The sequence below is a fragment of the Neurospora tetraspora genome (assembly GCF_033439725.1).
Source record: "Neurospora tetraspora strain CBS 560.94 chromosome Unknown B0H65scaffold_9, whole genome shotgun sequence".
Lineage (NCBI taxonomy): Eukaryota > Fungi > Ascomycota > Sordariomycetes > Sordariales > Sordariaceae > Neurospora > Neurospora tetraspora.
Genome location: NW_026944391.1, coordinates 1,183,140 through 1,207,159, shown reverse-complemented (window position 1 = coordinate 1,207,159; position 24,020 = coordinate 1,183,140). Strand labels below are relative to the sequence as shown.

The 24,020-nt window shown below is 53.3% G+C and overlaps 6 protein-coding genes and 1 non-coding gene across 7 annotated transcripts; 5 read left to right on the top strand and 2 right to left on the bottom strand.

Moving 5' to 3' along the window:
* The first annotated feature begins 1,420 nt into the window (after positions 1 to 1,420).
* B0H65DRAFT_339242 (SUR7/PalI family-domain-containing protein) lies at positions 1,421 to 2,795 on the top strand. Its single transcript, XM_062823616.1, has one exon. It carries the CDS (start codon positions 1,618 to 1,620, stop codon positions 2,650 to 2,652), a length of 1,035 nt encoding a protein of 344 aa, XP_062677147.1. The 5' UTR covers positions 1,421 to 1,617; the 3' UTR covers positions 2,653 to 2,795.
* Positions 2,796 to 3,773: 978 nt separating this feature from the next.
* Positions 3,774 to 7,709, top strand: B0H65DRAFT_339244 (WD40-repeat-containing domain protein). Its single transcript, XM_062823617.1, has 2 exons — positions 3,774 to 3,966; positions 4,060 to 7,709. Exons 1-2 carry the CDS (start codon positions 3,955 to 3,957, stop codon positions 7,672 to 7,674), a joined length of 3,627 nt encoding a protein of 1,208 aa, XP_062677146.1. The 5' UTR covers positions 3,774 to 3,954; the 3' UTR covers positions 7,675 to 7,709.
* A 452-nt stretch (positions 7,710 to 8,161) lies between these two features.
* B0H65DRAFT_503402 (uncharacterized protein) lies at positions 8,162 to 9,943 on the top strand. The gene has a single exon (XM_062827875.1). It carries the CDS (start codon positions 8,349 to 8,351, stop codon positions 9,630 to 9,632), a length of 1,284 nt encoding a protein of 427 aa, XP_062677145.1. The 5' UTR covers positions 8,162 to 8,348; the 3' UTR covers positions 9,633 to 9,943.
* Positions 9,944 to 10,034: 91 nt separating this feature from the next.
* On the bottom strand, positions 10,035 to 11,374 carry B0H65DRAFT_480541 (ribosome recycling factor domain-containing protein). The gene is made up of 2 exons (XM_062827587.1): positions 11,188 to 11,374; positions 10,035 to 11,106 (listed from the first exon to the last, which is right to left on the bottom strand). The coding sequence occupies exons 1-2, from the start codon at positions 11,253 to 11,255 to the stop codon at positions 10,215 to 10,217; spliced, it is 960 nt and encodes a 319-aa protein (XP_062677144.1). The 5' UTR covers positions 11,256 to 11,374; the 3' UTR covers positions 10,035 to 10,214.
* Positions 11,375 to 11,502: 128 nt separating this feature from the next.
* Positions 11,503 to 11,582, top strand: B0H65DRAFT_t463. Its single transcript has one exon. It is a non-coding gene; the product is annotated as a tRNA-Val (tRNA).
* Positions 11,583 to 12,157: 575 nt separating this feature from the next.
* B0H65DRAFT_480537 (sphingolipid long chain base-responsive protein LSP1) lies at positions 12,158 to 14,365 on the bottom strand. Its single transcript, XM_062827586.1, has 3 exons — positions 13,806 to 14,365; positions 13,393 to 13,719; positions 12,158 to 13,335 (listed from the first exon to the last, which is right to left on the bottom strand). Exons 1-3 carry the CDS (start codon positions 13,921 to 13,923, stop codon positions 12,656 to 12,658), a joined length of 1,125 nt encoding a protein of 374 aa, XP_062677143.1. The 5' UTR covers positions 13,924 to 14,365; the 3' UTR covers positions 12,158 to 12,655.
* Positions 14,366 to 15,485: 1,120 nt separating this feature from the next.
* B0H65DRAFT_339210 (uncharacterized protein) lies at positions 15,486 to 22,545 on the top strand. Its single transcript, XM_062823615.1, has 3 exons — positions 15,486 to 15,791; positions 15,849 to 21,232; positions 21,299 to 22,545. The coding sequence occupies exons 1-3, from the start codon at positions 15,737 to 15,739 to the stop codon at positions 22,157 to 22,159; spliced, it is 6,300 nt and encodes a 2,099-aa protein (XP_062677142.1). The 5' UTR covers positions 15,486 to 15,736; the 3' UTR covers positions 22,160 to 22,545.
* The last annotated feature ends 1,475 nt before the right edge of the window (positions 22,546 to 24,020 follow it).

The window sequence follows — 24,020 nt, the reverse complement described above, 5'->3', positions numbered from 1 at the left end:
GACTGCCCACTCCAGAGCCCGGCTTTTGTGTCTGGAATCATAAGAGACGGGCGGGCAAGACGGGCTGACGTATGCGTGGTGGTGGCTCATGCCCATACGTGCGAATGGATGAAAGAGATGGGTCGGATGGGTGGTTATCATCCCGTCCCGTCACAAATGCTATACTGATCAATCTGACACAAGGGAAGCATATCAGATCTCAGCCCCATACAACTACAAACGACAGTGGTGAGAACGTGATGGGTGCTGAGGAGGGGTCAACGACGACGACAAGGCCAACCACAGGCCGGGATACTGACGTCTTGACCCAGCATCTTGGGTGCCTGATGGAGGGTTGATAAACCTGAAACTTCAAAGCCCTACGATCAAAATATCAAACAGGTCTTGACCAGCCCTGCCCAGCCCCTCGCTTCGACGTTGACGACGTACGTATGTCCACCATTCGACTCCCGTTCCTCCAAAGGCCACAAGTACTCCACACTGTTGCCAAAAACGGTTCGATGCTCTGCTCTGAAGGATCACGAACATGTTGACTTTCGTGAAAGGAAAACACCCTGTCGGCCGTCACATTTTTGCTTCTTGTGTTCTGTGCAAAGGCTTGGGGTTGTACATAATTTGTTGGCGAGGTCAATAGACATGTCTCCCCGGACACGTGTAGGTGCTTCCAACCTGGAAGCTTTTCCATCCTATTGGGAGGCCGTTCAAGGTATCACGGTATCATTGCGACTGTTACTACAGTGTTCTCGAAGGCATGAGTGGTGCAAGAACTGTCTCGTCCCGACAAACTGGAAACAAGTCAAACAGGTGGAGGGGCGGGGTAATTGCTAAGGCCAAAAGGGTTCACCACTGGGCACTGCACTATCAAAGCTACCTCACCTTGTCCCCTCTCTGCGGTCTTGCCTCTCTAAAAACAGTGTTGGGAACGAAGGCAATGAAAGGGCAACATTGATAAACATGAATCCGCGGAATAAAACCTGATACGTTGACGACGCGTCAGTAAATCATCAGGGACGGTGGCTGCTCAAGACACATTCGTAATGCCCAGCTTGATAACAGTGCGATTAATGGCTTTGACGAGGCAGCTGTTTGCGGTGATGACAGCCAAATCTCTTCAATCTCGCACGGCCCGGGAACTGTGAGCGACACAGGTTCAACTTGTTACTGCGCCACCAGCGGCCGACACAGCCCAGTTGCTTGGTGCCCACAATTGCCCACCAGCTGAAGATCCTTCCAGCTTACCTGCTGTCAGCACCCAACTGACAAACAAACCCGAAAGCATATTTGATGTTTTGATCGCCCTTCTTTTGCTTTGGACTGTTCTCTTCTCTCATCATCTTCCTGTGTATCCACGATTTTCCCTCGAATATCTCAACTCGAGTCGATATCAACAACACAACACTGGCGCGACACCGGAACTCGATTATTACACGGTCTGGAACAATCACTAAAAACACCCCGCCAACAGCCTAACGCACGACACCTAACCCAGCGCGTTTCCCCTCCCCCGCACGACCTGAATAAATACCTCTACCCGACCTTATCAGCCTTACAACGTCACAACCATCCCACGATCCGAACACAGCTACAAGTCGCCGACGGACCGATAACAACAATAAAATGGGTGTCGGTCGCGTAGTCTGTGTGGCCCTGCCATTCCTGCTCACAGTAGCATCGCTTATAGCCCTCCTAGTAGGAGGCCTAGCAGGCGTCGCCGACAAGTCACTCTACATGTTCGACGTCAACCTTTCCAACTTCTCCATCTCGCTCGCCGACGCCAGCAATCTTCTCAACCTAAACGAGTCCGCCATCCGCGATGCCGGCGTCCAGCAGATTTTCGGCAGGGACGCTGTCAGCAAGCGCGATGACGGAGGCATCACCAACCTGACCGCGCCCCTCCTCGGCTTCTACGACGTCTACCAGATCTCCCTCTGGGGCTACTGCTACACGGCCCACAACGGCACGCACGAGTGCACCAAGGCCAAGTTCAACTGGGCCCAGGACGCGCTGAACGGCACCCAGCATGACATCAACTCTCTGCTTACCCTCACGGGCCAGAACATCACCTTGCCGAAGGAGGTCGACGACGCGTTCAAGACATATGTCAAGGCGAGCAAGTGGGCCCAGATCGTCTTCCTCATCGCCCTCGTCTCGCTAGTCGGCGAAATCGTTTTCGGCATCTTCGCCAACTGCTCGCGCGTCGTTTCTTGTCTTACCTGGTTGATCGCCGGCATTGCCGCTGTTGCCGTCTGCGGCTTCGCCGCCCTGGCGACTGGTATCTCCGTCATCGTCGTCGGTGCCGTCGAGACTGTTGCCGGCAAGTACAGCGCCGAAGGCGAGTTCAACAAGCGGTTCATGGTGACGATTTGGGTCGCTGCTGCTTTCGCTTTGGCGTCCGCCTTCTTCTGGATGTTCACTATCTGCTGCTGCGCGCCAAAGACTGGTGGGTCGAGCAGGAGCAGCAGGAGGTCTGTTGGCATGGAGAACGAGAAGCTTATTGGCAGCCCGTATCAGCCGGTTGGTGGGTTCCATGGTGCCAATGGCAATGGTAAGCCGAGCCAGGGCTTTGGTGGTGGGTATCCTAGCCAGCAGCAGCAGTATGCTAAACGCGATACCTCTATGGCTTATGAGCCTTATTCCCACCAGAGGGTTTAAGGGGGTGAGGATGAAGGGTGGAGGGGTGATGGAAGGGCATCTCGGGTGCTGTTATGACTCTCTTAGCGAGCCAAGTTATTTGCTCGCTTTACGACTTCGGGATATCTTTTATGGGTGCATTTCAGGGCGTTTACTCGGGAAAATTTGGAGGAAGACGGGCCATGCATATACAGGACAGCTGCTGTTTGTGTGCCCAAGGTGGATGATGATACCTATTTTCTTTATCGTTATTTAGTTTCGAGCTATAGCCAGGAATGGAGACATCTCGTACAATAGTCCCGAGACATGGCACTGGATTCTCGTGTGATAAGAACATTTTGTTTCTGCCCAACTCAAAACATCCCCACACACACACATATCACGCCTGGTACCACCTCACCTGCTCCAACACACATATGTACGCCCTGCATAACTCAGATCCAACATGTGAGCCCTATGTGCATTTTCATTGCCCCTTTTGCGGCTTACAGCGGGATACACTTCTGCAAGAGGCACATATTCAGAGTCTCGCCTAGCTTGGCATTAACGCCTTTTCGGATGTTTTGCTCCGCCAGTCAGAATCTTGAATGCTCCACTAAAGAGCAAAAGAGTTGCTACAACGCGGGAAGCTTTTACGATTGAGGCCTCCATTGAAGTATTTAGTAGTGTGTGTAACTTGAGCACGGCTGCGGCGGGTATGGTGTTCTGTGAACAGAGAGCAGAGCGCAGAGAGCAGATTAACATTTTACGACGCTGCACGCTGGTTGGACTATTTGCGAATTTGTACACAAGGGACGAAATTTTGGGAAGAAAAGAATAATGGGTTTAAAGGGTTGTTTGCCTGTTACAAACCTTGCGCCGGTACGCTTGATGATATCGAAGTCCATTGCCCTTGTCTGACGAGATCAAAGGAGAGGTATCACGGCCGGGATGATGCAGATGGCTGTCGCCAGCTTCTAGTTTGCCAAGATCACCAATTTAAGTAATACAATGCACCATTCAGTTAGAGCAGTTTCAATTACCCTTCAAGGAGAGATTTTTCGAAGTATGGTGATCTAACCAAGACCAGAAAACTGTTTACGAGTGTGTTCAGGGGGAAACGGCAATTAGGGAGGTGTGAAGGGTTAGGGTTGAAGCGCACAAAAAAAATGGAGTCACTTGTTTCACTTGGGAATTTCCTCACCCGAGGTGGATTGGTTGCTCCTTCCAGAGGACATCAAGGTACCTATACAGCACAAACCCCCAAGGATGGATAGCTGAGATTATTTGAATCGAAATCAACCTAGCCGACCACCCGGACACTCCAGTCCAACACAGCCCAATATGGCTCAAAACGTGCGTCAACACTTTTTGCCCAGTGCAAGAACGGAACTTATCACTCACCTCACCCTCACTTCCGTCCACAACCCACACTAACACCCCCCACAGACAGACTTTCTCACTTCAAAGCTTCCCACCAAGCTCCAACACAACTTCGTCCTAAACCCCATCACAGCCCTCGCCTTCTACCACTCCCCCGATTCACGCGTCTTCGTCCTCGCAGCCGAAGACAGCTGGCTGAAAATCTACGACGTCGCCACCTCCCGTCTGGTATCGCAGATCAAAGTCTTTTACTCGCAGCCTATTCACGGTCTTTACGTTTCCCAATTACCACCTTTATCTTCATCCACATCAGCGTCAGCAGCAGGAGAGGATGATGAACCACGGGTGCTGATTTGGGGCGCCAACTCCGTCGCTGTCATTCCTCAATCTACTCTTGACAAGCTGGTGAGGGGGGAGAGCAGTGATGTGGAAGGGGTGAAAGAGGAGAAGGCGGCGGATTGGATTTATGATGGGATTTTGTTCCGGCCGGATGTCTCAAAGGGCGGAGAGGGAGAGGGAGGGGGGAAGGTGCAAGGAGCATTGGTGACGGCTCATAATGAGGTTGTGCCTCTTTCTATCCAAGGAGGGAGCGAGTCGTCACAGAAGATTACCTTTGGTCCGTTGACCTCGCCGTCACGACCGATTCTGTACTCGGCGAATCTCTGTTTGTTGGATGACGAGAACACGATTCTGGTGGCGGGAGGTACCGTGTTTGGCGAGATTGTCGTCTGGAAGTATTACCTTGATGGGAGAGGGGAGGCAAAGAAGTTCGAAGTCCTCTACGTCTTTACCGGCCATGAGGGATCCATCTTCGGTGTTTCCATCTCTCCCGAGATTTACCTTTCTAGCGGCGGCGAGAAGATCAGACTCCTAGCCAGCTGCAGCGATGATCGGGCGGTGCGGATATGGGATATTACCGACTCCTCGCCGAAGGAGCTTCTTACTTCTGCTGCTGCCACGAATGGTTGCTCTAGCGAGAATGATCACTCCAAGAAGGCCTTGGCAGAAGCGAGAGAGACCGGCTTCGGCGGCACCAACAACTCGGAAGTCAAACTCGAAAACCAAAACGACAAGGCGAGATGTCTCGCTGTGGCTATGGGTCACGTATCGAGGATTTGGCAGGTGCGGTTCACCGGGAGGACGCAGCATGGAGATGGAAGTCCGATTGAGGTCCACTCGTTTGGTGAGGACGCTACGAGGCAGAGGTGGGATTTAACACTGGATCAGGCGAAGTGGAAGGAGGCGTTGGAGAGGGGGTACGGTGGTGAACAAGACACTGCTGGGTCTTTCGGCACGCTGAAGAATTGCGGTGTTGTGAGTTGTCACAATGGCAAGAATATGTGGTCGACGGCTGTGTCGGGGGGTGATGGGCTGCCGACGTTGATTGCGACGGGAGGAGCGGATGGGAGGATTACGATGGCTGGGGATCAAGCGGTGGTTAAGGGGGCGGAAACGTACGGGGATATTGACGTTACGCTTACGGTTGAGGATGTTATGAAGGTCGCTGAGGGGGTTGAAGAGGACTCGACCGCCCCTGTGGAAGGGCAAAAGAAGAACACGACGAAGAATGGGTTCCAGCGGTATGCGTTTCTGTCTGAGAACACGCTTCTCGCTACGACGTCTTCTGGCAGGCTCTTACACGGAACAGTAGGCGAGGGTCTGACATGGAAGAATGTTCACCTTTCGGAGACTGTCCTTGCCGACCTCAAATCTTACTACGTCGTCAAGAGCCCGGTAGAGGGGACCGCAATCCTCGGCAGCTCCAGCGGAAAAGTCTACCTCTTCCTTGAAGATGGTTACGAGATCAAGGAGCTACATACCTTCCCCGGCAAGATCTCCGACATCCTCCTCATCGAAGGCGCCCAAGAGACTCTGCACAAAGAACAACCCGGCGCCTGGACAGTAATCATCACCGTCCTCGGCCTTGACCACGCCCTCCTCATGACCTTCGAACCCTCCACCTCCTCCGTCACCGTCGATCCGCGCAAGATCCACCTCTCCAGCGACGACGTAAACCCCTTCATCGCCACCGCCGCCGGCTTCTGCGGTTCCAAACTCATCCTCGGCTCTCGCGTCGGCGCTGTGGCCGTTTACAAATCCACCTCCGACGACGCTTACACCCTCGATTACTCCCGCAAAGACGCGCGCACCAAAGACGCAGTCACTTGCATCGTTCCCCTACCGGGTAGTAAGACCTCCTTCCTCACTGGCTGTCGCGATGGTCGGTATAGGATATACACCCTCACCTCTACCCCTTCTGATTCAACCACATTGCATCTCCAACACGAAATCTCCCCTCCCCTCGGTATGATCGAAGGCGCCCGCTTCACCAAGACGAGGAGCACAGGCATCGACCTCATCATCCACGGCTTCCGCGGCAAGAACTTTGTCGTCTGGAGCGAGTCCACCCGTCAAGAGCTCACAACCGTCGAATGCGGCGGCGGCCACCGGGCTTTTGACGTCGTTTTTCCTTCGTCTGGCTCTGCTCCCGGCCCATTGCGGTTTGTATTCACCAAAGCCTCCGCTTTGCGGTTCTACAGCCAATCCTCGCCTCCGCTGCGCACCCTCAAAGAAGGAGGGCACGGAAGGGAGTTAAGAGCTGTTGCTGCTTCTTACTCACCAGATGGACAACAAGTGGGGAGGTACTTGGCTACTGCGGCGGAAGATACGACTATTCGACTGTGGCAGTATGCTGAGAAGAAGGAAATAACAGAAAGGGGGTTCAAACCGCTGGCGATACTGGAAAAACACAGTGCTGGTATCCAAGCCATGAAGTGGTTTGGCGAATCGCATTTGTTGAGTAGTGCGGGGAATGAAGAGTTTTTCGTGTGGAGGATCACCAAACTCGAATCAGACTACGAGGCGTTGGCGGTGGTTTGCGAGAGTAAATACCCGGATCGGTCAGCGGATGGGGATTTGCGGATTGTCGACTTTGACGTTCAAGAAGCTTGGGGGGATGGGGATGATGGGCAAGCGATGATGCTTATCAGCTTGGCGCTAAGTAACTCCACGCTCAAGAGCTACCTCTACTCGACTGAGACTCAACAGTGGAAGTTACTAGCCGAGGGCCGGTACACGGGTGCTTGTCTGACGCAGATTAGGCACTTGCGCGTCGCGGGCGGAGATATCCAGGTCCTAACGGCATCGACAGACGGTCACATGGCAGTTTGGTCTGCTGCTGCTGCTGTTTCTTCTACCTCAACCACCGAGACCGAGAAGGCGGAATACCAGATGGTTGCCCTGGCTAAGGTCCATCAGAGCAGTATCAAGGGTCTTGATCTTTCTTCACCACGCTCTTCGTCATCGGGTCAGAGCTGGTTGGTCATTACAGGCGGTGATGACAATGCCGTCCACTTCACAAACCTTCAGTATTCTTCTGCCGACAACACATACAAGGTGTTGAGCAGGTCCAGAGTTAAGGATGCGCATGCCGCTGGTGTGACGGGCATTTGTACCGTTAGAGAGGACGGTGAAGCGGTAGAGGTGGCTAGTATCAGCAATGACCAGCGAGTGAAGCTTTGGCGGGCGGTATGGAAGGAGGGAAGCGAAGAGCCGGTCAAGGTGACGCTGTTGGATAACCAGTATAGCTCGGTGGCGGATGCTGGGGATGTGGAGGTTATCAAGGAGGGGAGGTTGATGGTTGGTGGAGTGGGGATGGAGGTTTGGGATTTTGGTGCCTAGCAAACGAAAGCAGGTTTAGATAAAAGCGTATGTTAGAGTATTGATGTTGACAAGCAATGTTGAAAAGCACTTAAATCTGAAGCCAGGCTGAAGTCTCTCTGCGTTTCGTGTTGTCATCTCTGCTCGAGTTCGGTAGGACCCATTGTCGACTTATACGCTGTAGCGCTAACAGCAAAATGGGCTGTGTGAGGCCCATTTCCACCAAGCAAGATCTTCGCAGTGTAAAAGAAGGTCACCAAAAGTTGTCAGAAAAGGGGTAATGAGTGATACAAAGAGCTTGTCAGAATTAGTTCCTATCTCCTCAAGTTAAACGTTTGAAAGTTCAAGACACAGTTAAGGGACCGCTGAAGTGATGGCCTTCAGGGCCTGTTGCTGTCGTTTGAACTGCCCCACCTTTTAGCATCGCCATCCAATCAAAAACCGATAAACAAATTCCTCAAAATCCGGGGTTGCGCACGGCCCACTCTGCTTTTGCGGGCCGGGCTGGGCGTCCGTCCGATTTGACGGGCATTTTTGAGCTCCATACCGCGACCGTCGGTCGTCTGTCCACCTTCGCAGTCCCGCGAACCCGCCTGCCCGCCTAGCCGGCTCCGTTCACTCACTTCGATCGACCGAGTGTGGTGTCGTCGTCCAACCACCACCGCCCTACCAAAACACCACAACAACCACCGACCATGAACCGTCAGGTGGTTACCTCTACCCTGGGCCGGCGGGGCGCCCTCGTCGACTGCTGCACCCGCGCCAGCAGCAGCATCCTCAACACCACCCAGCGTCCCTTCTCCACCACCACCACCCGATGCGCCGAAGACGATAAGCCCAGCGCCAGCAAGTCCGCCGCCGCCCCTCGCGCCCCCGGCCCCGTCAGCGCCAGCCGCCAAAAGTCCGAAGCCGCCGTCGGCAAGCTCACCCAGCTTCGCGGATCCTTCACGTCTCTGAGCAACGACAACTCCTTCCACAAGGCTCCTCCCGCCGGTGCTGGTGGTGCCCGCGACGCCCGCCGTCCCGCCGCCGCCCCCATTGGCAAGGGCGCTAAGGATGCCGTCGCTCCCCTCGGTGCTTCTGGCGCGCCCAAGGTCATCAACGTCCGCAGTCTCAAGGGCACCCTCGGAGGCTCGCGCGGCCGCTTCGCTCCCGGCGGCGGCAACGTCCCCGGCGCCGTTGCGCCCGGTGCTGCGCTCCGTCCTCGCTTTGGCGGCGCTGGTCCTAGATCCGCTGGTGCTGGTCCTGGCGGTGCCCCCGGTCGTCCGCGCTTCGGTGCCCCCGGTGGACCTGGTGCCCGTGCCGGTGCTGGAGCTGGTGCGCCCGGTGGTGCTGGTGCTCGCAGACCTGGCTTTGCAGCGAGGAGGCCACGACCGGCCGGCGGCGAGAAGAAGTTCAGGGGCGAAGACTACGACGCGCCGCCGACCGAAGAAGAGAAGGAGTTCATCCGCGGATTGGAGCAAGGCAAAGTAACCGAGTATGTGCCCAAGCTGACTCCCGACACGTTGTTGGGGTACGGCCCGCCGATGGCCACGGACGTCAACCTCGGCAAGGTCGAGTCCGCGCTGCGAACGATGCGTATTCTCGGTGGTGGTCTGCCGTTCAACGACCAGTCCGGCGTGACGAGCGATCCCACGGCCGTCAAGCACCGGTACGTGCACGAGAAGAAGCCCGTGTTCTTCAGCAGTGTGGAGGAGAAGGAGTGGTTGAGCGAGTCGCTCGATAAGTTTGCGGTTTCCCAGGGCCCGGAGAAGAAGACCAAGATGCAGATCTTGGAGACGTCGGTGCTGGGCAAGTATGAAAGCCCCAAGTATGTGGAGAGTCTGACGGATACGGTGGCCATGGTGGAGAAGTACCAGGGGGGAACGTTTAGCTATGCGCCGTCGGATGCGGTCAAGTTTAAGGCCAGGTTGAACGCGTTGCTTGCGGCTGGTCAGCCGAGGGCGGCGCCTCCTGCGCAGGCTCAGAAGAAGGCTTGAGTCCGGGGTAGCCTCGTTTGGGAAGGGGAAGGGAGGGGAGTGATATGTAAAAACAGATAGAGGACTGGGGATAGATTGGTCCAGCTGTAACATTATGAATACCCGTATCGACCGTCCTCGTGTACCCTGGAGAAAGGGTAGTGGCTGTAAAAGTATTGTATAGTATCTTGGCCTTCGCGTCTTGGTTCGAGCTCAAGTCATGACATGACGTTGGGACCTGGAAAGCCATGTTACTCTTGCAGTTTGGCCTGCTCTTCCATCCGGTTCACTATGCGAACCTTAGAAAGCAACCCCCCAAAAACGGACGGATAACAGGTTTCATGGATGTTCTTGTCTTGTGTGGACCATTCACGGTGTATGGTGGACTGCGCAAAGCCCATCATTGCCTTCTAATTCCACACAGACATGATGAAATTCTCCCGAGGGACTGTTCATATCAAATTCAGGGACCGCATGCAACTACAGTAAAGCCAATGGTATTCCGACTCCGGGGGCATCGCAGGGTAATCCGTCCCAACAATGCCCTCAACCATAATACAAAGATAGTAATACAAACAAGAAGACACCCACCCATCCTCACACCTACTTCCTAGCCATCACCGCATTACAAACCTCCTTCTCCCTCGCCGCCACCCCCTTCATCCTATCATCCTGCATCTTCTGCACCTTCCCCTTCAACGCCTTCACATCATCCTCCAGAATCGCCTCCTGCTGCTTCCACTTCTTATGCAGCGCCTCGCGCCTATGGCTCTCCGCCCTCAGTTTATCCCTCCACTGCTGACACAACTCCTTGACCCTCTTCTGCAGATCCTCCGCCCGTTCCGGCTCCACCGTAATCGTTAGCTCGAGGGGGTTCTCCTCGCTCCTTTGCGGCTGCTGGTTGAAATCGGGAGACTTCTGCACAGCACTCATGATGGGCTTGACAGAGGCCTCGTCAAAACAAAGAATCGACCATTTGCGTCCCGAACCGGACACCTGCGCGACGGTGGCCAGGTCGCGCAACGGGTAGCTTAGCGAGGTGTCCTTCTTGTCCGGGAAGACGGGCAGGGCGCCGATGGAGTCGGCGCTGAAGCGCGAGCCGTTGCGGAACGTCTTGAGACTGTCCAGGTAGTGCTTGTCGGCGCGGTCGAAGGCGTAGGTCAGGTCGGATAGGTCGTAGGGGGTTTCGGCGGAGGGGACGGGGCGGTTGGGGTCTTTGGGTTCGTTTGACGACTCTTCGGCGGCGGCGGGAGTGTTGTCTTTGCCGGAGGAGCTCTTGCCGGACTTTTTGTCCTTCTTGCTACTACCGCCGCCGCGGGCGGGCTGCTGCTCTTCAACTTCCTCGCCGCGCTTGGACTTCTTGTCCTTCTTGCCCGGGCGGATGGGGGTTGTCGAGAAAGGGCGGACGGCCAGTTGGCTCTGGGAAAGGGTCGCGTGCGGGGTGAGGAGGCATTGGCAGGCGGGAGGGCCGGAGGCGGCTACTAGAGGGGCGGCGCTGTGGTGATTTGTTTTGTTAGCTGTGGAGAGGAAAGTAAACAAATGGTGTTTTGAAGTGATGATGGTGGGGTCGACGAACCGGGAGATGGCATTGGAGGCCGCGGAGTTGGTGCGCAGGAGCGCATTGGCGGCGCGGAAGGACTTCATGGTGGGAAACTGGTGAAGGATGGTGTTTGCCCGAGAAATTGTTGAGTTGAGAGTTTGTTGCGAAGCAATGGTGAAGCTTCGTGAACCGTGATGGTCTTGGAGCTTGTTCGAGCTTGACCCCACCCCGCTGTTTCAAGAGCTGAAGTTCGCGCCAATGCCGGCTGGGGAGGTGGTTCCGGCAATGTCTGCCGGGGTACCCTTGTCTTTAGTGCTTATAAGATGCTGTTAGGGTATAGTTATCAATAACGGTTGCGTGGCCCAGTGGTTAAGGCATCTGCTTTACATCGTAATCGCAGAGGATCGCAGGTTCGAGCCCTGCCGCGATCATTACTTTTTGTGTTTTTCTTTATCACTTCCGATGATTCAAAGTTGTTCAACATCTGAAGCTACTACTATCATGGAGTCATCCTCTTTTTGGCCTTCTCGAAAGCTCAAGCCTTATCTTTTGCCCTTTTAGTCTTGTTCGCATCCACTCAAATATCAGTTCAATTGAGGTTTCAAGTTGATCTTTAATGTCAATCAATGGCTTCCGTTCGGCTTCAAGATCCAAAGTCACTTGGCGGTTCTTTCCTGAATTGAACATGGAGAGATCTTGCGGCTCTTGATTGATCTTGACGGCCGAGAAATATGACCCTATGTTTTCAACTTTATTTGTACATGTAGTCTGCTTCACATGAATAGTTATGCAAATCCTTCATCTGACAAGTATCTGGTACACCATCACTTGGATACAACAACCAGGTCTTTCGTGACCTCTATCTAGTGAAGGTTGTCCTGTTGTTGAATGTTGATGATCTGTTCTTCTGACATCTCTTGGTAATATTTGGTATTCACTTCTTGATTCAAGGAAGACCCGACAGCATTCACACTTCACAGCAAACACCGAATGTGATATCACGAAACTGGGAATAATGATACATAGAAAGCTATCACCTAGGAATGAGCATAACCATAGCGCAATCATTAAACTACCGTTGTCCATTCCATCCCATGCCTGTCCTTCTTCTCCTTGTTTCAGAGCTATCTCACAGTCACCCACCTTAGGGTCATACCATCCGATCCAAAACCCAAACCTAAACCTTATCATTACCAATTATGCAGACTATAACCTGCCTGCGCGCATCTGCCCGTTCCATTTTAGGTCCGAGCAAATGAAGAAGAGTAGAGGTATAAAGAGTGTCGCTTAAAGAATTCTGCCCACCCATCCCAGCTCCAGGTTCCAGTGGTTTTTCTGTTCGTTTTGCGTTTGAGGATTTGTTGCTGTTGCCGAGTTTCGTGCATGCATACCTGGGGTTCTGAGAAACCAAAGTCATCTCCGACACTCCTCTTGGTTGATCGACCATCAGCATCAGCAGAACTGCCCCGGACCCGCACCCCGCAGCCACCCATCACCGCCCCTTTCAGGCAGCAACAGGCTCCTGGTTTCTCCCACGTTGATGATGTCCGCTCTCGCCATCCAGCAAAGAGCTGCCCGGCGCATCAATATCATCCTCCTCATCCTCATCATCATCCTCCTCTTCCTCCGACACATCATAGTCCTCCGCCACCTCCTTGTGCTGATTCGCCGGCACCCACGAGTCCCGATCATTAAGCGGGGCATCCTGGCCCGACAGATCATGTCCCTGTCCCGCGCCGCCTTCGGTCCTCGCCTTGATGTTATTCCTCCTCCGCTGGCTCAGCGTCCTCGAGCGGGTCGACAACTTTGCTGAAACGGCCGCGTTCTGCGTGACCCAGTTTGTAAGGGAGTTCTCGCAGTCCTGGATGATGGCCTTGGAGGCTTCGTAGCCGTCGTAAGCGGGGCGGGTCTCGCCAGGGGTGACGGGGGTGTCGTCGATGAGTTCCAGGAGGTGCTTGCCGTAACCGGCGATGATGGCGACTTTTTCGCAGTGCTCGCGCAGAGCGTCGAACTGGTAGGTGTAGGCGGCCTTGATCTTCTCACGCGTAATGTTGGAGAGCTGGGCTTCGGCGACGAGCGACTCGGCTTCGGCCCTAACGAGTTCCTGTTCGAGAACAACGATGCGCGGGGAGTTGGGCTCTTTGTACTTGAGCTGGGCGATTTGGTCGGTGATTTTTTGCTTTCCTCGTGGGGTGTTAGTGTTGAAGAGTATTAAGAGTTGGGACAATAGGGGGCACCTACTGTCTCTGCTGGGCTGCACCGAAGCCTCGATATTCCTAATACTCTTCATGGTGACGCGGTACTGGTCGTAGCGATCGACGTACTGATCCTCGAGTTCGCCGATTTCGTAGAGCAACACACCCAGCTTGTCTGTAACATCGGAAACATCCTCATCGCAGGCCTCGCCCCAGAGGGAGAGCTGTTGGGCGACCTCCATGCGCTCCTTGGCCACCATCTCCAAACTACGCATCACGTTCTTCTCCATCTTGACCAGCTGGGAGAGCTTCTTGGCGAGATCGGGCCCAAAGGCGCCGGCGGCGTTGCGTCGTAGAGCATGTCCTAGCCCTCCTGTTAACGTTCACACAGGGCATGAGCCGTGCTGCTCGACTTGACTTTTTATGTTGCGCAAAAGAAACAGGAGGGGACAAACTCACCAATTCCGCCGCGACCAAAGAGACGTCCCGACTTTGTGGATGATGGCGGTGGAGGGGGGTTCTGGATCTGAGAGGCGGTTGGCGCCCTGGAGGCGCGCATAGAGTAGGTTCGATGCATGGTGAATTAGGTTTTGTCTGGTATTTACGGGGATGATGGGGTATCAATTGTCGTCGAGGTTTTGAAGTCGTCGATCACAAGGTGGTGTGATTTGGTGTGGTGAGATGTTGATGTTGATGTAGGACAATTCGGTAAGTTGACGGTGTGAGTCGGGGGGTTCTTTCGGTTGGATTATTTGGGCGGTAAGCACCTTGTCAGGGCAATGTTGGTGGATGAGGTCTCGAGGGTTGGAATCCAAATGGCGGACGGGAAGAGAGTTGGTGGAATGAAACGGGAAAGGAAAACCAATGAAGTGATTCGGGAGCAGGATTTCCTTTTCTAATCAACGCGACGGGCGTTCGTCTGGCCTTTTTGATGAAAAGCCCAGACAAGTTCGTTCCAGTTCTGGGCTCTCGAACCGTCGATGCTCGTGCCGGCAGATCCCAGGCCAAGATGACGTCGGTGTGCAACCTCTACAGAAGGCGGCACTGCAAAACGTCTAAGCTCACTTTCCCCTATCGAGAAGATGACAGGGGGGTTGCCACCAAAAGGGGACGTCCCCACTCGTCATCGACAGTGCGGCTGCCCTAACAATTACCTGCATCGGGTTTGCACTCACTCCGCAGTCTCCGGGCAATGTGATGATCATCACGCTTTCATGTGCATTTCAGGTCATTCTCACAGTTGGACTTGAGTGAAATTGTCATTCAAAAATCCCAACTTCAGTTAAGATCAAGGAAAGGTGCCATGGTTTAGAGCAATCTCTAGCTAGGTGGACAACTCACTGTCTCCCTTGACATGTTGAATGTTTCCGAATCCCGACACATGGAGTACGGAGCTGCCATATGGACACCGGGATAAACGGTGTTTGCTTAGGGAAATCCCGTTCCCTGATTCGGATCATGAGAAGATCATACAGGAGAGGAAACCTCATAGAGAAACATATGACTATCCATATACTCTAAAGAGATTTCGCCGAGGCAAGTCGATGGCCAACCTGGAATGTCTTGGGACGGAATCGGTTTCTTTGTTACTGTTAGCGCCATATAGTGTTAGTCCGGAGACGGAAGATGACGTTGGTCCATCACTCATCCCGCCGACGTACATCTCACTAACCAAAGTCAACGCCGTCATCACCGACTCCGACTGAACCGGTTGTGAATGGCTTTTTTCTTGATTGGGATTGATGTAAAAGCCAAAAAGGAAAGAAGACAATATACAATTGAATGCCAAGCCAAGCTATGGACCCTTTAAAGTCACTCTAACAATTCACCTCCAACAATGTCCAACAATATGAGATCAAATGCTCGATAGGGACCGAGGCTATTTGCTTGTAAGTGAGAAGAGAAAAGCATATCGGTTATCTCATATAATGGGTAGAGAACTCTTCAGATAAATCAAAATGGAAGACCATAGTGGTACAATGTTAAGAGGGCGTAGACACTTGCCCTAGATACGCAAACCCTAACCCTATAGTCACTACCGCCTACCCAATTCAACATGGCTCGTGCACTGAAATGGCAGACCCTCACTCATAACCCTCAAGGTTCACTGACCTTCACTCTACGATTTCAACTCTTGCTACTGGTCAGACTGTCTTGAATCGCGTCGCAACAACCTCACGCGTCTTATCCATCATCACCTTTATCGACGACAACCAGGCCAATTACAAACTCCATTTTTCAAACCGGCAACAGGATTACCGAGGATTATCTGATGCGATCGCAAAAATCAATCGGCCAATCTGAGACTGAAATGAGAAAATCGACCGTTCGGAGGACGGCGACAAGTCTTTAGGGGTGAACGAAAAATTCACAGCTTGAAGTTTGGTTGAATGCATCCCGGTCGGTTGGCAACTCACCAGACTGGGATCAGAGGGGGCGTTGTTGGTACGGGTCTGCAACACCAAAGAAACTTCACCTAGCGGAAAGCTGAAGCGATGCCAGTGCCCGAGCCATTTTCATTGGCTGATCGTTTCACCGATGAATCGTCCAAGGATGCCAGCTCCAGCAGTTCGGACGACGAGGATGATGGCGTGGAGGTCGTTGCAGCGGTGGTCAGAGCAAACGCTCCAACAGAGGGCATCACTTTCAATGGCTCTATCCACTACCGAGAAGACTTGAATCCCAGTCTTGGCAGAGGCAGAGGTTTGCTGTGGAAACGGCCGACGATAATACCGAGACAGCCGTCCCCAGTGGAAATCATCATCCAAAAAAGTCACTCGCCTGTCAGAAAGTCATCATCACCGGCAAAGACAACGACCTCCACCAGCAACCACGGAACCAAGACCAACAACACCGGGACTGGCAGCGGCAGTGTTAGTGGCATTGGTGAGGGCAGCAGCAAAGTCAACAACAGAAGCACTAGTGACAGTAAAAAGACCACATGCAGCCCCAATAAAGATACCATTAACGACCGCGAGGCTATGAGGCCACCTTCGACTCAACCCAAGCCTATACTGAAGACTATGTCATCAGTTCCCGGAAAACCTCCAGCTCGAGTTCAGGATGAAGAGCCCAGGAGACCGCAGCCCATATTTGGACCTGCTAGGAATCCTACTAGAGTCACAGAAGGAGGACATATGATATCGGCTTCCCAGAGACAGTCATCAAAGCCTATAGCCGAGAGCATTTTCAAGGCCCCTTCACAAACCGCTCCCAAAGCTGCACCTAATCGACACCAAAATACCCAGTCGAGGTATCCACAGTCCCAACCACAAGCACACAACCCTTCATCTTCCATCTCATCTCAGGCTTCTTTCAGAACCTCCTCACAGACAGCTCCCGGTCAGGTTCAGGGGCAGCGCCATAGTACAACGCAAGTCCCTGTGCCCAGTAGTGTGTTCAAGCCTCCGTATCAGCCCCCTAGGCAACCAAGCTCTCAAGCACCTCCCGGGCATGTCCAAAGAGAAACGAGGATACCGCCGCCCAATGTAGGCAAGAACATATTCAACGCTCCATCCAGACCCTCTTTTCAACCTGCATCCCAGCAAACTTCTAGTCAGGTTAATGATCCTCAACCGAGAAATCAGCAACCTTATCCTACCAACAATGTTTCCAAGGCCCCCCCTCAACCACTGGTTAGACCAGCTGTTCAACCTCATAGGTCTGGGTTACTGCTATCACAACCGACACTGTCTCGGTTATCACAGCCGCAATCATCAGGAGCTAGGATACCTCAGTCACAGCCATCAGGGCCCGATATCCCACAACCGTTGGCGTCCACGATATTACCACCACAACCACAATCACCTCCACAGCCACAACCGCAAATGTCAACCTCCGAATTCATTGCACAACATCCAGCTTCAGCTTCGGCAGCCTCTATCTCAAGTGAAGTTAGTTTTCAGAAAGCTCCGGCCACCCAGCCTCCTGAGGCTCCAAATTTGACAGTACAAGACATAGAGTCCAAGCTCGAGTCCTTTAATGCCACTGTAGGCGAAGACCATGCTCGTTATGTTGAATACCTACTCGATGAGGCCGAACAAATGGCCCCAGAGCCAAAGCATCTAAGCGACTTTGATGTCTTCGCTGACATGCCAGCCCTAGGCGCTCCTGCTACTACTTCCGACGCCGCTTCTGTCTTGGACGGCGGGGTGGAAACCATGGCGTTCAAACTCAAGCTTCACCACGGTGACAATGGAAAGCCCAAGGCCCCCACCAAGGCTTTCAAGTGCCCGGTCGTCAAGATCAAGACCGACAAGGAGGTTGTCCCCAAATACAGGTTTCATCACACTGAGATCAAGAAGAACATCTTGGTTCCAAATACAATGCTCACCTTTGTTCCTCACCTCCGGGACGTGGATCCAGACTCAGTGGACGAGAGAGATTACATCAACTGGCTCAATGAATTGGACAAGTTAGACACTCAGTCTGGATTCAAGACCGAAAACAGGCAACAGAAGCATAATAAGCGTATCCGGGATGAATCTACCGCCACACTCTCCATGTACATTGAGCCATGGCTCAAGCAACTAGGTCTTGATGTTGTTTGTACCAGACCGACGCTGATCCGCTACATGTTGAGCCAGGAGGAAAACAAAGCACACATCACACAACAGCAAAAGGACGCCCTTCTCAATACCTACAAGGACGATGCCATTTTGTCGCCAAAGGCCGTGGAGGCGGCACGGATCTTTACCCTGGCATTTAACAACGTGTTCGGAAACAACACCGACCCGGAGCGTTCCATTACCCTTCGGGATGTCCTACTCCTCGAAAAGCGTGAGACCGTCGTCGACGAGAAGCGTGCAAAAGAGACACCCCCTCCAGCCAATCCTCAACGTGACCAATCAGACAGCAACGGCCTGCTGCCAAAAGTCGAGGCCTCGCTTTCAAGTTACGCGGTTCTGGGCTGCAACGTCTGCTTCAGCCACGACTGCGAGCATGGTGACATCGACGCCCACAACTACCACCGGACATTTTCCCTTGATAGCGTTGGCGGTGTCATCCGGGCTCTCAAGCGGAAGTGGGCCGACCAAGTCGCCTCCATGGGCGGCGACGAGGAAGCTGTGGCAGCAGCCTCCAAAAAGGCTCTTCACCTCCCTTGTCACAACGCCTGCTACCGGCACTACGACGTTGGTCCTGCTGCCGCCCCCGTCACCCCCTGGGCTAACAGCGAAGTCTCTGTCTTGGAGGATATGTTTTTCAGTGTCGGACACAGTCAGACCCTCAAGGCTCAATGCGTAGTGGCTTCAGTCCTAGGCCGCAAATGCTGGGAAGTCTACCGCAAGATCAACGAACTCGGCCTCTCACTCCCCCACGTCTCACCACCTCGCCCCAAAACCAACCCCAAGGGCGGACCCCCAGCCAAAGTGAAATCCCTCTCATGGTACGACCGCCGGAAGAAATGTCTTATCGGTGACTGGCAAGACCAAACCGCGACGCACGAGCACTCCATCCGCGAGATCACCGAACCGTGCCATCACGACGGTCCCTGCACCAAAGACAACCGGGCCTGTCCTTGCGCCAACGCCTCTCCCCGTCCTTTACTCTGTGATCGGTTCTGCCAGTGCACGGTAGACGAGTGCGCCCTCAAGTTTACCGGTTGCGCGTGTCACTCGACGGGCAAGACTTGTATTCAAAGGCAGAAGGAAGGAAAACCATGTATCTGCATCATGCTCAATCGTGAATGCGACCCCGTCGTGTGCAAGGGGTGTGGAGCGAAAGAAAGGGGAGATCCGGACAACGCTCATGATGAGGCTTTGCATTCGACGGGGTGTCAGAATGTTAGTCTTCAGCGCGGCGCCTCGAAAACCGTTCTGCTTGGCAAGTCCCAGCTCGAAGGATGCGGCTACGGCCTCTTCACTGCCGAAGACATTTCCCAAGACGAGTTCGTGATCGAGTACACCGGCGAGCTGATCACGCACGACGAAGGTGTGCGTCGGGAAGCTCGTCGCGGAGAAGGGTTTGGGTCCCAGGGGACTAGTTCGTATCTGTTCACGCTACTGGAGCACGAAGGCATCTGGGTCGACGCGGCCATGTACGGCAATCTATCACGGTACATCAACCATGCCTCGGAAAGCGACAAGAAGGCGTGCAACATCACACCCAAAATCGTGTACGTGAACAATGAGTACCGCATCAAGTTCACCGCGCTTCGGGATATCAAGGCGGGCGAAGAGCTCTTCTTCAACTACGGCGACAACTTTCCGAACCTCACCAAGAAGCTGCTTCAAGATCAAGATGGAGATGGGGAGGACAATGGTGCCGCTACTAGCAAGACCAAGGGCAAGAGAGGCAGTAGTAGTCTCGCTCAAAGAGGAACAGCGCGCAAGGCGACCACCAAGGCTAGCAGCACTGCTAAAAGCAAAGCTAAAAGCCAAGGCCGAGCTCGCGGCGCTCGCAAGACTGCTGTGATGGAGATCCCTCCCAGTGATGATGACGAGGATGAAACGTGGACTAAGGATCCCGTTCCCTTGTATGAGGAGGAGGATGATGATGAAGATGAGGACTTTTACTTTCCTGGCGGGAGGAAGAGAAGGAAGCGCGGTGGGAAGAGGCCTGGTGCTGGGAGGAAGAAGAAGACTCCTAGTCCTGAGGAGGAGGAGGGGGAGGGAGAGGAGGCACACGAAGAGGAAGATGAAGAGGCAAAGGCTGATGAAGATGGTGATGTCCCGATGGCTGATGCTGATGGCACCTCTGGTCAACCGACTCGTAGTCGCCGCGCTAGAGCCGTGTCGGAGATAAGTGACAGCCAGGCCGAGCGTGATGAGGACGAGTCGGAAGACAGCGACGCGCCACTTTCGCCTTCGAGGGTTACGGCTCGTCGTAGGCGACAGTTGAGAACCACAGCAGGCCAAAACGCAACCTCAACAGCCACCACCGGCGCAGCAATAAACAACACCTCCCGCGCCACATCCACCTCAGCATCAGCTTACACAACCGCAGCGTCAACCTCCACCTCTACTCCCGCTCCTTCACAGCCAGGTGACGGTGACGGTGACGGTGACGGTGACGATGAAGCACCGGATTCCAACCAAGGGCAAGGAAAGAAACGCTCTAATAGAGGCGGCGCCCGTCCTGGTGCTGGGAGGAAGCCGAGGAAGACGCTGAGACAGGCTAGTGGGACTGGTTCTGCTTCGGAATCGACCACGGCTGGTACTAGCCATTGGGATAGGCTCAAGTCTACTATTGGTGGTGGTGGTGGTTCTGGTTCTGCGTCTGGTGCTGGGTCTGCCTTCACCTCCGCTTCCGCATCCGTCTCTGCGCCTTCAATCTCCCCTTCAGCACCCGCCGGCCCCAGTGGTCATAGTGGCTCTTCTCCTGGCAGAGGCAAAAAGCGCAAAGCGGATGAGGCGGCGGATGTTTACTCCATGGATGAGAACTCTTCTGCTTCTGGGTCTGAGGACGAGGAGGAGTCCGAAGCTGGATCGGAGCCGGAGTCTACCCAAAACCAAGTACTACCGAAAAGGCAGAAAACTACCACCACCACCGTTGCCTCCCCTTCCAAATCAAGCAGAAACAGAAACAGAACCACCCTCACCCGCTCCTCCCGCGCCGCCGCTGCTACCGCCGCCGTTAAAGCCAAAGCAATGGCATCCCCAGCAACAATGAAAATCAAGCCTCTGGGCGTCACCGTCACGAGATCACCGGGTGGCACGGCGGCACATGCTTTGCGCGCTCATGGCCATAATGCTGCCGCTCAGGCTCAGATTCGGGCTGAGCAATCGTTGAGGGCAGCAGCAGCAGCAGCAGCAGCAGCAGGAGTGACAGCGAATGCTCAGCAAGCCCAACATCCGCAACTACAAGAGCCGCCGCAGAGTAGTAGTAATCTCTACCATACAGCGGCAAACTTCCAGCCGTTTACTTCTGATAACGACGAGGATGATGGGGAGGAGGATGCTGCTTCTGGCGAGGAGGAGGAGGAGGAGGAGGAGGAGGAGGAGGAGGAGGAGGAGGAGGAGGAAGGTGAGGAAGTCGAAAAGTCTCCGGACGGAAATGAGAACGAGGATGAGGACGAGGACGAGGACGACGACGACGACGACGACGAAAGTCATGGTGATGGTGATGATGGCGATGTCGATGTCGAAAACGAGGATACGGATACGGGTGGAGATGAAGATGGTGATAACGGCGATGATGCTGACAACGAAGTCGACGATGAAGAGGGTGAGGAAGACGTCTCTGGCGATTACGACTCCGAGGATGGCGCTGCTTCTAATGCATCTGAAGTCTCTGAATCCGCCTCTGCTGATGAGGATGAAAATGACAACGGTGACCGCGAGGACAGTGAAGAAGACCAGTCCCCCGTCAAGCGATTAAGGCCTCGTCCGCAGCAACAAGCATCGTCGCTTGCAAAGTCAAAGTCCGCGACGACGAGTGGAGCTGCAGTTGTCGGCGGGAAGGTTTTGCGGCAGCGGTCCAACCAGTCTCAGTCACAAGGCAAAATCACAAGACAACAAAGCAGCATCGCCACCACTACCGCCAGTGGTAGTAAAGATAAGACCGAACAACGGAAACTCACTCGGAGTACCACCACCGCCACTAGCACCAGTACTGGCACCAGCAATGCCGGCACCCGCAAAACACCCAATCCCAATCCCAAACCCAAAGCCTCCAAGGAGACAAGACCAACAGCCGCCACCGCAGCAGCAGCATCAAATGCGTCGTCCAAGAGAACCAAGCTTACCAAGGGCACTAAACGCTCAGCAGCCTCGAAGGGAGAAAAGAAGGAAGGGGGGCCACAACCACAAGAAGGGGAAGGAAGCCACAGAAAGAGACAGAGACCGCTTAGATATCGGAACGAGGAGGAGTAGGAATTTTGACTTGTGATCCAGCCTTCCGGTTCTCTTTCGGGTTTCTTTCTTTAGGGGAATGGATGGAAGGTTGGAAGAGGAGGCTCTCAGCGAGAAGTACAAAGACCAATAAGCTTAGACTCAGGCTCATGTGATGGGATTGGGCTTAGTTTGGTGGCAACGGGGAAGTTAGTTGAAGAGGAGTTGGAGGTGGTCTTTGAAGAGATGAGCTGCGCCGGTGGAATGGAGAGATGAAGGGGGGCTGGGAGCGATGAACAATGGAAAATAGAGAAGGAGTCCTGGTTTCCCTGCTGCGCGTTGTAACATTAATTGTTGTATTGTACATATCGTTTTCGAGAAATCGGGGCTAGTCAGTCGGTTTAGATGGTTAGATGCGAATGCAGGGGAGTTGTGATAAAAACTGCTTGGTGCTATCGTGCGTTGTTCCTGGTGATGTGCCGCTGTCTTCCGAGGTCTTAAAACCAACTTTACAATCGATGGAAGCTTGTTTACCTCTACGCATGGCTCTTGCTAACGCCCTCCCTCCCTCCTTCGCCACATGAGTTTTGCTAATCGCTTTCCAAATAATATTATGTCCTATTCTATTGTACCCCTTTCTCCCTCTTGTTTTATCCTCGCCGTGTTTCTCTTCTACTTAACCGCAATTCTTTTTGAGTAAAACCTACCCGCACCCACCCGAAACCTACACGCACCCTCCCCTTTCTAAGACACTTGACAATAATCTTTCAGCAACGCCAAAATATTTCATGGAAGTTAGCAGGGTAAAAGATTAACCTTTAAATTCGTGGCTAACCTTCTTCTTTTAGTTACAAGGCCTTGGACCTTTGACTGGTCATTTGCATTCGCAGCGCCCGATTTCTGCAACGTACTTTGTACTGTAAAGGTTAACCCTAGGGAAGCCAAAAGTTTGGTAGAGGGTTCTGAGAGGATATAAGAGATAATTGCCATATAGACGTTTGGGTAGAGATGGCTATGCGTGGAATGATTTTGGTATATGTTTGGAAAGAGAGGGTGCGTGTAGCGTTTGGGGTGGGTGCGGGTAGGATTACTCAAAGTTAGGTACCATAGCGGGAAAATCACCAGGGCATCTAGCCTTGTCGGGGGGTTCAATGCTTGCAATTTTGACAAGCCTTGTTGTCAGATCTAGCACTGTTGAATCCCCAGCGCTATTGCTCAACGAGAGGCTTTGATTGGTTGGGGTCGGGTGCCAGATTGTCAGGTTGATAGGTTGTTCTTTCCCAAGTTTTCCAAGGCCAAAAAGGAATGACTAAGTGAACCAAATGACCATTGTTCTTTCCCAATCCACTCCCCATATATGAAGGGAAAGATCAGACCTCCTTATCAATCAATTGGGCCAGTGGCTCAATGGTTCTCGCCGTTGCTCTCTTTCTTTTGATTGCCAATTCGATTCCAGCTAGAGACAGCTTTTTTTCGCGCGAAAAGTTTCACGCGGTTGTAAATGCCCTCATCCGGACTTTAAAGCTAAAGTCTCGTCTTAGACTACCACAAAGACTACTACTACAAAGATAATTATAACGACTACTAACCAATAACCCCTATAATGACCTTTAGAAGGCCCTTATAGGGGTCTTTAGCTTTTGTTATTTTGCACCCAAATCTGACCAATTAGAGGCCTCCCTCAGCCAACAGTGCTAGATTCCACAACAAGGCTAGGCCAGTTATCTGCTCTAAGATTTGGAACTAGCCTTGAGGGGAGGACTCAAGGCTTGACGCTCTCCTCATAATCCCGCTGTAGTAGTCTCGAATCAAGAAGGATTGTAAAAAGTAAACCAGAACCAATGGTGCAAAATAAGAACCTGACGGGCTATAAAGGAAAGAAAAGGAACCTAGTGTCAAGATT

Bases quoted from the DNA above. Each gene is read 5' to 3' on its own strand.
- B0H65DRAFT_480541 (XM_062827587.1), bottom strand. From the start codon at position 11,255: ATGAAGTCCTTCCGCGCCGCCAATGCGCTCCTGCGCACCAACTCCGCG. The intron at 11,107-11,187 runs GTTCGTCGACCC...AAATCACCACAG, and splicing joins GCCTCCAATGCCATCTCCCG to CGCCGCCCCTCTAGTAGCCG.
- B0H65DRAFT_339210 (XM_062823615.1), top strand. From the start codon at position 15,737: ATGCATCCCGGTCGGTTGGCAACTCACCAGACTGGGATCAGAGGGGGC. The intron at 15,792-15,848 runs GTACGGGTCTGC...AAGCGATGCCAG, and splicing joins GATCAGAGGGGGCGTTGTTG to TGCCCGAGCCATTTTCATTG. The intron at 21,233-21,298 runs GGGGAGGAGGAT...GAGGAGGAGGAG, and splicing joins CTGATAACGACGAGGATGAT to GAGGAGGAGGAAGGTGAGGA.
- B0H65DRAFT_339242 (XM_062823616.1), top strand. From the start codon at position 1,618: ATGGGTGTCGGTCGCGTAGTCTGTGTGGCCCTGCCATTCCTGCTCACA.
- B0H65DRAFT_503402 (XM_062827875.1), top strand. From the start codon at position 8,349: ATGAACCGTCAGGTGGTTACCTCTACCCTGGGCCGGCGGGGCGCCCTC.
- B0H65DRAFT_480537 (XM_062827586.1), bottom strand. From the start codon at position 13,923: ATGCATCGAACCTACTCTATGCGCGCCTCCAGGGCGCCAACCGCCTCT. The intron at 13,720-13,805 runs GTGAGTTTGTCC...GAACGTTAACAG, and splicing joins CTTTGGTCGCGGCGGAATTG to GAGGGCTAGGACATGCTCTA. The intron at 13,336-13,392 runs GTAGGTGCCCCC...ACACCCCACGAG, and splicing joins GGTGCAGCCCAGCAGAGACA to GAAAGCAAAAAATCACCGAC.